The sequence below is a fragment of the Myxocyprinus asiaticus genome, chromosome 15, assembly GCF_019703515.2.
Source record: "Myxocyprinus asiaticus isolate MX2 ecotype Aquarium Trade chromosome 15, UBuf_Myxa_2, whole genome shotgun sequence".
NCBI lineage: Eukaryota > Metazoa > Chordata > Actinopteri > Cypriniformes > Catostomidae > Myxocyprinus > Myxocyprinus asiaticus.
Window position 1 is genome coordinate 47320067 of NC_059358.1, and position 15125 is coordinate 47335191.

Genomic DNA, 15125 nt, shown 5'->3' on the forward strand with positions numbered 1-15125 from the left:
TTGCTAATTTCTGATACAATTAATTTGGTTTTCACTAGTGGCAAATTTCAGATATCCTTAATGAGATTGTAACTAGTAAGAAAGTATTTTAAGACATCTTTAATTACTCTTCAGTTTATTTATATCTAATATCCATTGTCAGGTATCTGAAATACCAAATCTAACATGGTGAAACATATTTACAGATTTCAAACATTTGCATTTTCACTAGGTGCAATTCAATTGTTGATATCAGAAATTGATACATGTACTAGTAACAATATAATTATTTATATCAAAATTGGTATCATTTTTACTAGTAAGAAGTACATTCCTGAAAAATAGTAAAAAATTTAGTATAGATACAGTTGAAGTCAGGAGTTTACATACACCTTAGCCAAATACATTTAAACTCAGTTTTTCACAATTCCTTACATTTAATTGTAGAAAACATTCCCCGTCTTAGGTCAGTTAGGATCACTACTTTATTTTAAGAATGTGAAATATCAGAATAATAGCAGAGAGAATGATTTATTTCAGCTTTTATTTCTTTCATCACATTCCCAGTGGGTCAGAAGTTTACATACACTTTGTTAGTATTTGGTAGCATTGCCTTTAAATTGTTTAACTTGGGTCAAATGTTTTGTGTAGCCTTCCACAAGCTTCTCACAATAAGTTGCTGGAATTTTGTCCCATTCCTCCAGACAGAACTGGTGTAACTGAGTCAGGTTTGTAGGCCTTCTTGCCTGACACACTTTTTCAATTCTGCCCACAAATATTCTATCGGATTGAGGTCAGGGCTTGAATTTGTTGTCCTTAAGCCATTTTGCCACAACTTTGGAGGTATGCTTTTGGAAGACCCATTTGCGACCGACCCATTTGCAACTTCCTGGCTGATGTCTTGAGATTTTGCTTCAATATATCCACATAATGTTCCTTCTTTATGATGCCATCTATTTTGTGAAGTGCACCAGTCCCTCCTGCAGCAAAGCACCCCCAGAACATGATGCTGCCACCCCCATGCTTCACGGATGGGATGGTGTTCTTCGGCTTGCAAGCCTCAACCTTTTTCCTCCAAACATAACGATGGTCATTATGGCCAAATGGTTCAATTTTTGTTTCATCAGACCAGAGGTCATTTCTCCAAAAAGTAAGATCTTTGTCCCCATGTGCACTTGCAAACTGTAGTCTGGCTTTTTTGTGGTGGTTTTGGAGCAGTGGCTTCTTCCTTGCTGAGCAGCCTTTCAGGTTATGTTGATATAGGACTCGTTTTACTGTGGATATAGATACTTGTCTACCTGTTTCCTCCAGCATCTTCACAAGGTCCTTTGCTGTTGTTCTGGAATTGATTTGCACTTTCCACACCAAACTACGTTCATCTCTAGGAGACAAGAATGCGTCTCCTTCCAGAGCGGTGTGATGGCTGCATGGTCCCATGGTGTTTATACTTGCGTACTATTGTGGAAATTGCTCCTAAAGATGCACCAGACTTGTGGAGGTCCACAATTTTTTTCTGAGGTCTTGGCTGATTTCTTTGATTTTTCCATTATGTCAAGCAAAGAGGCAAACTTCAGAGTTTGAAGGCAGGCCTTAAAATACTTCCACAGGTGCACCTCTAATTCAGTACACCTCCTATCAGAAACTAACTGGCTAATTTTCTAAAGGCGTGACATAATTTTCTGGAATTTTCCAAGCTGCTTAAAGGCACAGTTAACTTAGTGTATGTAAACCTCTGACCCTCTGGATTTGTGATATAGTCAATTAAAAGTGAAACAATCTGTTTGTAAACAATTGTTGGAAAAACTGCTTGTGCATGCACAAAGTAGATGTCCTAAACGACTTGCCAAAACTATATTTTGCTAATATTAAATCTGTGGATTGGTTAAAAAATGAGTTTTAATGACTTCATCCTAAGTGTATGTAAATTTCTGACTTCAACGGTATCTATAATTGTGTTTTGAACAGAAGTGAATGACAGACCAAATTCTACTTGTTGCAGATATCAATAATTGTTTTTTACTAGCAGAGCTTTTTTATACTATTTTTAACTAGTGCAAAACTAATTACTGATATAAAAAATGAGCATGTTCATAGTAATTCCATTGCTGATTAAGAGAATTATCTTTTTGACTAGCTGAAAATGTAATTATAAAAATCTATCATTTACATACTGTGCATGATTAAAAGTCCATTCCACAGTTCTTTTGTCCTGCTGTTTCCAGGTACATAAGAATGGGCGGGCAAATCACATTGCATAGTTAAGTCATCATTGAGGTAATAGCTATCCAAACAATTAGTCTAAGTTTCTTTGTTCTTATAAAAAAAAATAAATAAAATAAATCTCTCCTGACTTTGTCCCTGGTTGTGTCTCTTTTTCTCTTTCTTTCTCTCTCCTGCCTAAAAGAAATTGAAGAAATTGCCCTTTTCTTTGAATTGTCCAGCCAAATGATTATCAAATAGTCTTACTCTGTGTCTCTGAATCCGAGAAAAGTTGAGCCAAATCTGTCTGTCACAGGACAGATCATAATCATGACAACATGTGTAGTTACTGCATTTTGCCTTTGTAGGGCAGTATAAAGGCCCTGGCATACTTGATACGAAATCAAAGAACGAATGGGTGTGATGTCAGTTACAACAAAATCTGGCCAAAATGAAATTTTTAAATTTTTTTATAGTTTGTTTCAGTGGTTCATAACAGCTTGCCAGGAAATCTTCTTACCAGCTGCTAAACAACTTACTATTGGTCCACATCATCGGAAGGTGTAACCTGGAGCTCCACCTACTTTGAGGCTGACAGCTCATTCCTGTTCAGTCAGTTAAGATCAGTCAACATGAACACACTGGTGTGCAGTTAGCGAGCTGGTGCAAAATGAACTACATCTGTACAATCATTCGCATAAAGAATTCTTTTTTGTATTACTCTACAAAAGGAATTAAATCCACTCAAATACTCTTAAGTGGCCATTCACACATCTGCCCAAAGTAAGATATGCCTCAAATCATCATTCTCTTGTCTGTATTCTACCCATTAACACTCTTTAATTTCACTCTTCAGTAGTATCAGTGTCATCATAAATTACAATAACAGAGTGTAATCTGCGCATGTTATTGTCGTGTTAGCACATTAGCCACATGAATGCAGAATGTAAACAAGACAAATTACACATTATCCACTGCATATACATTATTTTATGTCATCAACGAGTGGTTAATACAGCTTTTTTTTTTACCTATCTTGTGTGAATTCTACTCATAGAATGAGGCATGAAGTCACTGATAACACACTAGTTTATGTTTTACAGTACATGTAGTCTTGTGCGTCCTCATATTTAAATGTATTTCTAAACGCCTCCCCTTGCGGTGTGACCGGTGTCTGAATGTATGCAAACAGTATGTCGTTGCTCAGCTGTTTCAAGCTTCTTTTATGCTCCGAGCGAACAACTAAGAACTTATCTGTGAGTATGCCAGGCCTTAAGGGTGAGTATTACTGCCTAAAAGGGGACATGAACTTGACATCCTGTGACTCTCATTGCTCTCATAGCTGCTAATTCACGAGCTGTTGTAAATACTGTGCATAGTTGATATTAATACTAGGGAAGCAGTAGGAGTGGTTGCCATTCTATTTGTTTTGGTAGACAGAGATTCAGAGTTATTGTAATTTTGCTTTTCTCTTTTGTTAGGTCATTTATGTTTCACTCAGGGAGGCATTTTGAGTTTTTTCCCAACCTTTGTTCACCTCTGAAACCTGTGCTTCCATTTGTTAAACAGTAAAAAAAAGAATTGTTTATTGTGTTCTGGATTAAGTTGTGACCTCACCCTAAATGAGAAAGTAACAAAATACATCCAGATTGACATGTTCTTTGTGAAAACTATGATACTCACCTGTGCTGGTCTGCCATGACCATGGGCATAAGTGTGTACACAGCTGTTTCACTATCTACAAGAAGAAGAAAAAAGAAGTACATGTCTTTGATGGCTTTGGCAAATTGTGTACTTGAATTGGTTTGGAAGGTGAGGAGTTTCTATTAAACATCTGGCAGATTTGGAAACCAGTTTATGTGTGAATAACAGAAAGTCCTTTCTGACACATGGACCTTACAGATCAGAGTTGTTTATGGTAAGTAATGCATTCTATACTTTATCCATCTGATTCCTTCTGATTGACAAAAGGCAGCATTACAGGGGTGAGACAGGTTTCTGATTGGGAAATCAATTACAGTTTTAGCCATATGACATTAAATTACCATATATAGGTCAATATCACAAAGCCTGTCACCCCAAAAACAAAAGAATAAAAATAATAAATTATATTGTGCTTAAAGATAAAAGCCTGTTTTAAATGTAATATATTTTTTAATTTATTTTTGACATTTTCTCACTTTTTGTCATTTAATTTCTTATTATTGTAATGCAAAATAACAATTAAATATCATTTATAATATACAATATTTACACATTGTAGTATTTGCAATGCCACTGCCTGATTTTTCTTGTCACTTGTTTTCGTAGAATGAATCCAATATTAGGCATTTAGAATTACTTGACCATATATACTATAGTAAAAGCCGGATGAAGTATGTATGTAGCCGGATGTATGGCCGTAGTCGGGATACTTCCCGGAAGCAGAGATGGCTACAATGTATCAGGGTCGCCTTGAAAACTTCGCTGGGTTCGGGGGAAAAAAACAAAAAACTAATATTTATAAATAAACGGCATTGTGTGACGTCTCACCTTCGGGGAGCTCTATTGTCCTGGCGCGGCGCAATGAGCGCGTTAACCGATTCAGCTGCTCCATCGCCCGTTCCATCATATGAGATGTCAAACAGCAGGAATTCAACTCATGGAACGCTTATTCTCTGAACAGTAAAAGCGTCGATCTCCTCCATATGCTGTGGGCTTTTAGGGGTTGTGTCCACCGCTCACACCAGCGCACAGTATCCCTCGAGCACTCTCTGATTCATTTTTGACAATATTTCCTCATGGTCGCTTTCTTCCTGTTTTCATTGCAATGCAACATGGGTAGTGTAGTTTTAGCATGGATACACAATGTGATCTCATGACGCTCGTTTTAGACTTTTAAACAACAAAATACTGTTCATGAAATAGTGACAAAAAAGTCTACAAAATGATGAAATCAACGAAAATGCTATTTTAATGAATAATTCATATGTAGCTATTCATGTATAGTTTGTTTGTTAACACACCAATAATAAATGTTAACACAAAATATAGCTACAAATGTCTGCAATTTTTTAATGTTAAATTTATTTCTCTCATCCCACCTCGAAATGCAGAGTCAACTATAAGTACAGTAAACCATTTGTAGGTTGATTTTATTTAAAACTATAATAGACAGCAACATTGGATTGACCAATGATGTGAGTTTGAGGCAGGACTAATTGTTTGTACAACCAATGGCAAACAGCTTTCTGTGGAAATTACACAGCCTTTTAAAAGTGCACTCAGTAATTTATTTATTTTTTTGGCATCATTTGTTGAATTCAGCTGGTCATGTGATCTCAACATGGCAGCCCCCATGAGGGGATCCTCTCCGTGTAGATTAAAACAGCTTTTATACTGATATGACTTGAGTCTTCATCTCATGAGTGCTCATGATTGAATACATGTTTTAAAATTACTATTAATTTCTCCAGGTGTAAAGCTTTTTTGGAATACATTTCTGAGTGCACCTTTATGATCTATGATAACATGGCAGACTTCATGTTCATGTTGAATATAGAGTTTCAAAGTTCATAGTAATGTGTAGTTTCATTGCAGCAGCTATAATAAACAAAGTGAGAAATGACTGTGTTGGTGTTTGACATTTAAATGTATTTAAATAGTGTGCTAATTGTTTTGCTGATGTTCATACTTTCTGAACTAAAATGTATCATAAAATAATTTTTTGACCAGTTTTTTTTTTTTTTTTTTTTCAACTTCAATGTTAAGCTTAATTTAATGAACCAAAAGCTTTCAACTGTGTTTGATATAATGGCAAGTGATTTTCTAGTACCAAATGATCAATTTAGCATGATTACTCAAGGATAAGGTGTTGGAGTGATGGCTGCTGGAAATGGGGCCTGTCTAGATTTGCTCAAAAATGTATTTTTTCAAATAGTGATGGTGCTGTTTTTTTTACATCAGTAATGTCCTGATTATACTTTGTGATCAGTTGAATACCAGTTTGGTGAATTAAAGTACCAATTTCCTTCCGAAACAGCTAAATCTGTACATTATTCCAAACTTTTGGCCATCCGTTTATATCCTAACTATGTATCCTAACTGCTCAATTATATGGTTAGTTTTATTTTTAATTGTTTTTTCCCCTGATGTCCAAAACCCTATTAGAACAGACCAGCGACCCACCATTGAGAACCACTGCTGTAAAATGATTAACATTATTACAATTATTAAAGAAATGGTGAAGAAGTGCACTTTTTAGTTCTGTCTCATGTAAGGGTGCTGCAACATTTTAGATGCTAGGCTTTGCTTGCAAGTCATTTGTGAATTATGATGCCTTTGTAACACATTCTGTTTCTAGTGATGGACATTTTATAGTAATTTTGTAGTCGAGTACTCTAACCCAAAAAAGACAAGTACCCGATTACTCGTAAATTGAAATGCATGTTAAAAATGATACGTACGTGAAATTTATAATTTGTTTTATTCACAAATGTTACCAAGAAAGGTTTTAAAATAAGAACTTCGACAAACTATGCTTCTCTTTTGGAAAAAAATGTAATGAACAATATGCATTAATCAAAGTGGAGAACAAAAAAGATTTAAAAATAACAGCAAAAATATTTGCTCTCAGCCAGAGCTTACATAGAAACCAACACTAATGGCATTGCGGTAATGCTTCCGTGTCACCTTAGCAGTGAAAAGATGGCTTAAGTGTCCTTTTAAGGTAAATGTTCTGCTAGTAATTGTGTACTGTATGTCTAGCAATTCCAAGACAGAAGAATATCAATGACTGTGGTGTTTTTGCTTGCAAATATGCAGACTACATTAAACAAGGAAAGCGACTCACATTCAGACGGGTTTCAGACATGATTGAGCTAGTTTTCTTTCAAATCTTTGATTCTCAATATATTTGTTATTTTTGCTGTTAAAATGAATAGGAGTCCCTTCGTGTGGAGCCCTGTTTCTTGCCTTTTGAGCATTTTAACACTGTTAATTCATGATGATTCTTTTTCTCGCTCTCTTTCTTTGTAGTGTGACATTCCATTCATAGGAAAGGTGATGGTCTGTAAGAATATTAGAAGATTCTCTAAAACTGATGTCCTCAGAATCAGGAGCTCCTGCCTCCACTAATTATACCAGCTGGTCAACATTCGATCTTGCTTAAATAAAGTTAAGTATGAAAGCCTCAATAGTTTTCAGTTTGTTTCTTAGAATGGGGCAACAGCAGTGGAAACAATACTGAGGTTGGTAAGAAACAGGGTTTCATTTCAGATTTTAGTCTTCGTTTTTAATTCATTAAGAATTTATGTAAAGTTAGTCAGACTGTGAGCTACTAAAAGTAAAACAGGTATTTCATAGCTGTATAGTATTATTCTAATATGAAACCCTGTGAATGCAGATGGGTATTTCAGACTATACAGTGCTATTTTGATTAAGCTTCCCAATCATAGAAAAATGTAATGAAGCCCACCTGCACACATCGCTCGAAAACCATTTTATTAAAGGGTCAAAATTAACTAAATCACAAAAATTTGCTGGGAATAAAATACCCAAATACTTAATGCCCTGTTTGGGCCACTGGAAGGTGCCCAGCTGAAAAGCCATTACCGGGCAGTACGCTGTCAGAGCCAAAGCTTCAGATTTAGACCAATTAACTCTGTAACCTGAGAACTTAGAAAAGGAATGAATAATTCTGTGGAGGCAAGACATAGATCTAGTAGGGTCAGAGACGAATAATAAAATATCATCCGCGTAAAGCAAAAGCTTATGCGCCACACCTCACGCCACCACCCCTGGAAAATCATCCTCCTTTCTTACCGCAGCTGCTAATGGTTCCAGGGCAAGACAGAACAATAATGGGGAAAGAGGGCAATTCTGCCGGGTGCCCCTATCCAAAGTAAAATAATCTGAAATTAATCCATTTGTTTGTACCGCCACTACCGGGTGTCTATAAAGTAACTTAATCCAACCAATAAAAGTATTCCCGAACCCATACATTTCCAAAATCTTAAAAAGATAATCCCATTCTACCATATCAAATGTCCTTTCAGCATCAAGTGAGATGGCCAAAACTGGAGTCTGATCATTCGCTACTGACCACATGATATTGATGAAATGCCTAATGTTGTCAGAAGAGCTGCGGCCCCGAATAAACCCCACCTGATCTATATGTATAAGAGATGTCATAACTTTACTTAATCGGTTAGCCAACATTTTTGACAATATTTTAATGTCTAGCTGGATCAGGGAAATTGAACAGTAACTCTTACACTCGCTTGGATCTTTGTCCTTTTTAAGAATCAGACTGATCCGGGCTTGCGTCATGGTTGGCGGAAGCTTTCCATTCTTTAATGATTCCGTATAAACTTCTAGCAAAAGTGGAGCCAATTCGCAGAATGTAGACGGGTATTTCAGACTATACAGTGCTGTTGTAACATCAAACCCCTGTGAATGCAGACATCAATGAAACAGGTATTTCAAACCTCACAATTTCAAACTGATTTAAAATACCGACTCCTTTATTGGTATTAAAATCATAGGCTTTTATTGGACTTTCTTGTTGTACACAAAACTTTAACTAAAAAAACTATTAAGCAGCACATTTCAAATGAATAGTGTTTCTGGTTATTAAATGTAAAATTCAAACCTCTGTCTATTTGAATATCTATCAAATCCAGCACATGACAGAAAGCACAAAGTTTCCGGCTTGACAACTCTTTTATAAACTCCTCCACTGACTGCGACACCTGCAAATTTTGCCAATCGGTAAAGCGAAACTGCGCATGATCGTTGACCTATACAAATGATCAAACAGACTACACCTACTTGATGATGCCACTTCTCTTATGCTGTACTGAAACCCCTGGAAATAAGTGACTGCCATTCCCATTTGCATGCACTATTTAAGCAGTGTACTCTTTACAGTACATGCGGCTCCGTCAGTAAGCAGCTTTCTCCACAGCAATGTAATTTTTTTGTAAATAACACACATGGCATCCGAGGAAGACTTTGCTATTTTATTCTCTGTTGCTTCACTTTATTTCCAGATATTCCAAAGTTGTTGCTGTGTTTGTTTCCCTCACTTTCTATCGTGACCTGCAGCTGAATTGCACTGCAATAGTGGAATTTCCATCTTAAATAAAACTCCAGGATTTCCCCAATGTATGAGTGCATACGGGAACGTGAGGGACAGTGGATATTTTACATTGGTGAGTATAAATGGGTATAGTTTATAGTGTATGTGATTTTCCCACTATACTCCCAGAAATGCTGAATTCTTTCTGCTGTGTTGAGTTGTTGTTCCTATGACATTTATTATCCTGGTCTGTTCCATGCACGCACACTCTTCAAACACCCATCAGAATGCCTCTTACATGATCACATTAAGCTGCATTCTCCGAGAGAAAGCCAGGTGTGTTAAACCACTTTCTTTTAATCCCTTAAACAGTGAAAGGAAATCAGTGTTCTTGTTTACATAACGTTTCAGAACGCTGTTTTCTGCTAAAACCCTTTTTTAGAGTTTCTTAATAGAGGAACAAAGTGTTCAACATTTACAGGAGTCAAAACAGTTTTTGAAATATTGACAAGATGACTTTAGATGAAAGTTATATAAAGATGGGGATGCAGTTGTTTGGATGTTAATGGTTAACTTCATGACAGGCCTGGTTATTCGAGGTCACGTCTAAGCACTAGAGAGAAGTTATTCTACAATCTGGTTATGTTCAAGATGATAACTGGGTCATTTTGGTGGGGTTGGGGAAGAGACATCTTACACCCCGTCAGGCCTGATCTGAGGTCACAGATAGAGGAGGAACAGGAGGAGACAACGTCAGCTGACACCTGATATTAATAATTTCAAATCACACCAATGTGTTGAGCAGCACCACACATTTAGTGTCTGTTAGCAGCTCACAGTGAAATATATGCAGTGCAGAGTGGAGATGAGAAGGAATGAAAATTAGACATGACTTGACTTGAATTTAAAACCCCATGAAATTAAAATCAAAGTTTTGCTGCTTTTAGTTATTTACAATTGGGGAGTTGTTAACTACAAGTAGTGATGCTACTAACTTAACTACTCACAGTGGTTCAGCTATTTGCACAATAGCTTTTTCAGTAACAAAACGTCACATTTATGCAACAAGTTGCAACGTTGAACACAGCAATGGAGCTGAGGGAGTAATCAAACACTCATGTAGCGCTGGGAAAACCAATTCATTTTAGTGAGTCAGTTCTTTCAGACGGTTCTTGTAAATGACCTAGTTCATATAAATGATTCACTGATTCATTTAAGCCCTGAGCAGCCTTAAAGGTGCCCTGAGTAAGATTTTAGTTGGCTCTTACTCGTCCCATCGGTCACAGTAGAACTTGTGGTTTTGGACTCTATACTGACACCTGTCGTCCTGGATACTTACTGGAAGTTTGTTTGCTGCTGTGTCACACTGAAGATGTTTGTTAAACTTCTGTTGTTCCTTTCGTGTGTTTTTCTCCATCTCATACAACACACATCCCTATTATGGACATTCTTGGATTTAATCCAAATGAACATTCGCACATTGTTGCACACTCTTGCCTGGCTGAACACCAACTTGTGCTCTCGCTTAGCGTTTGAGGTCGTGCTGCTTATCCGTTAGCAGCGCCATGAGAGCTGCAGGTCATAGCGGTTTGATTTGTGACTCCCACTTGTTTGGCGATTGTATCTTTTCACTTGCACTTATTCTGTTTAGACTGTCTGGTGGATCACACTCGTGCTGATCCATACGATCACACTGGATTAAACTGTTGACTTGGGCTCCATTGTTGTTTGTAGTAAGTATATTGTGTTTGTTGTTTTAGTGTTTGGTTTGCTTGCTTTTTTAATATTTACTTTTATGTTTGAGCATTGGCTGAAAGCGCTATATAAAGTAAACATATTGTTATTGTCATTATTAGTGGTAGTATCTCTGTCAAGTGCATGACTCAATGTAAAATTAAACAGCTTTTATTGAGCTACTTAATGAGTTACATCTTCATCTGATGTGTGTACATTATTTTCAACATATTTTAAAAAAATGCTATTCAAAGTTTTTAATGAGCAAAAACTTAGTGCACTTTTAAAGGGACTTTGCCTTTTTTAAGTGAAATATTTAGTTAATTGCTGCTGTTTATGACTATATTTCGATTCAGTTTTATAAAATAGCGTGTTTATATTTTTATTAGTGTATGTTACATATAAATTTATGTGCAATTTAATATTGTCACCCTATTTCTTTAACCCCTTTGAAAATTAACCATGGTTTTACTATAGTTATATTGTAGTAACCATGAATGTAGTTACAATGGTTAACTTTTGTGGTTACTATGGTTTTACTACAAATACAATAAACTATGGTTACTGTGGTAAAACCATGGTTAACTCCTCAAAGGGATAGTTCACCCAAATATTACAATTCTTTCATGATTTACTCACACTCATGCCATCCCAGATGTGTATGACTTTCTTTCTTCTGCAGAACACAAACAAAGATTTTTAGAAGAATATTTCAGCTATGTTGGTTCATACAATGCAAGTGAATGGTGGCCAGAACTCAGAAGGTCCAAAAATGTAAAAAAAATAAAAAATAAAAGGCAGAATTAAAGTAATCTATAGGACTCCAGTAGATTTCCATATCTTCAGAAGTGATATGATAGGTGTGGGTGAGAAACAGATCAGTATTTAAATCCTTTTTTACTATTTACTATTTAATATATATATATATATATATATATATATATATATATATATATATATATATATATATATATATATATATATATCATCTTGGACTTGCAGTGACACCTAGTGGTGTGGATGCAGCATCATTAGACACAAGATATTTTGTTTATATGTGCAAAATGTCAGTATAATGATCACTAAAAGATGTTAAACGATTCTACTGCAATTGGCAAAGGACAAAACAACAACATAAAAATTAAGATGAAAAAAAAATATGTTGTTTGAACTTCAAATCAAAATCAAATCACTTTGTCACACAACCATATACACAAGTGCAATAGTGGGTGAAAGTCTTGGGTGCAGTTTCGAGCAACATAGCAGTCATGACAGTGATGAGACATAGATGAGACATATACCAATTTGCAATAAACATCAGATTTACACAACACAATTTACATATCTAAAAAACACAATATACAAATAATATTATACAATGTACAGTATACAATACACACAATATAGAATACACACACACACACACAATATAGAATACACAGTATACAATAAAAATAGAATATATAAAATATATACAGTATGTTGTATTGTGCTGTATTGATATTCATGCTGTCGGGTGATAGTCAGTTGCAAGTGTGTTTTTTATAACAGTCCAGTGTGAGATATAAGATTATAAGATTAATAAAGTGCAGTGCTGATGTATATTGATCGTGAGAGATCAAGAGTTCAGAAGTCTGATTGCTTGGGGGAAGAAGCTGTCATGGAGTCGGCTGGTGCGGGTCCTGATGCTGCGATACCACCTGCCTGATGGTAGCAGTGAGAGCAGCCCATGGCTCGGGTGGCTGGAGTCTCTGATGATCCTCCGAGCTTTTTTCACACACTGCCTAGTATATATGTCCTGGAGGGAGGGAAGCTCACCTCCGATGATGTGTCTGGCAGTTCGCACCACTCTTTGCAGGGCTTTGCGGTTGAGGGCGGTGCTGTTGCCATACCAGGCAGTGATGCAGCCAGTCAGGATGCTCTCTACAGTCCTGGTGTAGAACCGTTTGAGGATGTGGTGGTTCATTCCAAACTTCCTCAGCCATCTCAGGAAGAAGAGGCGCTGGTGAGCCTTCTTCACAACGACCTCAGTGTGGATGGACCATGTGAGTTCCTCAGTGATGTGGACACCGAGGAACTTGAAGCTGCTGACTCTCTCCACTGGTGCTCCATTGATGGTGATGGGACTGTGTTCTCTGTCTTTTCTCTTGAAGTCCACTACGAGCTCCTTGGTCTTACTGACATTGAGGGAGAGGTTGTGCTCCTGACACCAGCGAGTCAGAGTGTGCACTTCCTCTCTGTAGGCTGTTTCATCATTGTCAGTGATCAGACCTACCACCGTCGTATCATCAGTAAACTTAATGATGGCATTGGAGTTATGTGTTGCCACACAGTCATGTGTGTACAGGGAATACAGGAGTGGGCTGAGAACACAGCCCTGCGGGGCTCCAGTGTTGAGGGTCAATGATAAGATGTTGCTGCCCATTCTAACCACCTGGTGTCTGCTTGACAGGAAGTCCAGGATCCAACTGCACAGTGAACTGTTTAAGCCCAGAGTTTCTCATCAAGCATGGAGGACACTATGGTGTTGAATGCTGAGCTGTAGTCTACAAACAGCATTCTCACATAAGTGTTCCTTTTTTCCAGGTGGGAGAGAGCAGTGTGTATTGTAGATGCAATGGCATCATCAGTGGAGCAGTTGTTGCGGTAAGCAAACTGCAGTGAGTCCAGTGATGGTGGCAGCACAGAGCAGATGTAATCTCTGATTAGTCTCTCAAAGCATTTGCTGATGATGGGGGTCAGAGCAACAGGACGCCAGTCATTTAAGCAAGTGATTTTGGATTGCTTTGGTACAGGCACAATGGTGGACATTTTAAAGCATGTGGGGACCACAGACAAGGAGAGGGAAAGGTTGAAAATGTCCGTAAAAACTTTGTTATTTGAATGAGGTTGCAAATATTGTGGAAAGTAAGAATTGCTCAGTTCTTTCAAAATCATAATTTATTTGTTATATTCAAAAGTACATTTTAAGACACACTAGTGACTTGTTAATAATTAACCTCAGGCCATCTACTAAATTAATTTTGAATTTATTACCAACCCCAAAGGAATTATTTGGTAACACTTTACAGTAACGTTTGATTCTTTAACATTAATGCATTAGGTATCATGAACTACAATGAACAATATATTTTTACAACATTTATTAATATTTGTTAGTGTTAGTTAATAAAAATACAATTCTTTATTGTTAGTTCACGTTAGTTCATAGTGCATTAACAATGTTAACAATGTAATGTAAACAAATACAACTTTTGATTTTAAAAATGTATATGTTGAAATTAACTAAGATTAATAAATGTTGTAAAATTATTGTTCCTTGTTAGTTCATGTTAAGTACTTTTAACAAATCTAACCTTACTGTATAATGTTACCAATTATTTAAATCTATTCAAAGTTCTGGAGTGAGCTGAAAGACATATCTTCTATCATAACTTTTATCTCTTATTTCTGATTATTCCTATTCTAAATCCCGACATCAAATTTCAAAACAGCTGCGTGATACAAATATTTTATAATGCGTAATATTTTATAATGGCCATGAAAAATCGTGAGATAAACACATTCCTACATAACATATATCTGTCATGTTGAGCATTAGAGGGCACTCTGTACCTGTCATTGGCAGCAGTCTGAGGAGGCTCATCTGGAGTCCTATTGTAGTGGAGGTGAGGAAACCCACACCCACACTCAGGCTGGCCAGGTGGAACAGCAGGTGATGGGCCTGCTGCAAGTCCTGACATGATGTAATGTTTGTCTCCAACCCTGAATCAGCAGTGACTGAAGACACACTGGAGTACAGTGGAGATATTGTGTAGTGATAACAGTCTGATATTCTGAGGTGTTCAAGCTGATGGGGAAAGAATCCAGAGTAAAACTCATAAACTGGTATCTACAAGAGGCTTGCCACTAAAGGCCTGGTGTCCTTTCTGCATTATGGAGGCCCATTTCTGTCAAATGGAAAAGATATTGTGCTTTGGTAAATCAAGATTGAGATACTATGCCATATTTATGAGATTAAACTCCTAATTTTGAGATAAATCAAAATTATGAAATAATAAGTCATTAATGGGATTAAATGTCATCATTAGGAGATACTATGTCATAATTATCCTCCTGAGACCTGAGCGTCACTGCTGTGTGCACTTTCCAT

The 15125-nt window shown here is 36.7% G+C and overlaps 2 protein-coding genes across 3 annotated transcripts in view; one reads left to right on the forward strand and one right to left on the reverse strand.

Annotated features, from left to right (window-relative positions):
* The window catches only part of LOC127452520 (E3 ubiquitin-protein ligase HACE1-like), a 70789-nt gene extending 64434 nt beyond the window's left edge, over positions 1 to 6355 (reverse strand). For both annotated transcript variants that reach the window (XM_051718019.1, XM_051718018.1), the window contains exons 1-2: positions 4711 to 6355; positions 3862 to 3916 (exon numbers count right to left, since the gene is read on the reverse strand). In XM_051718019.1, coding sequence (XP_051573979.1) covers positions 3862 to 3916; positions 4711 to 4789 — 134 coding nt within the window. In that variant the 5' untranslated portion in view covers positions 4790 to 6355. The remainder of the gene's footprint in view (positions 1 to 3861; positions 3917 to 4710) is intronic.
* A 3006-nt stretch (positions 6356 to 9361) lies between these two features.
* Positions 9362 to 15125, forward strand: part of LOC127452547 (uncharacterized) — a 54837-nt gene continuing 49073 nt past the window's right edge. Inside the window, exon 1 of the mRNA XM_051718077.1 lies at positions 9362 to 9371. The gene's annotated coding sequence lies outside the window, so the exon portion shown is untranslated. The remainder of the gene's footprint in view (positions 9372 to 15125) is intronic.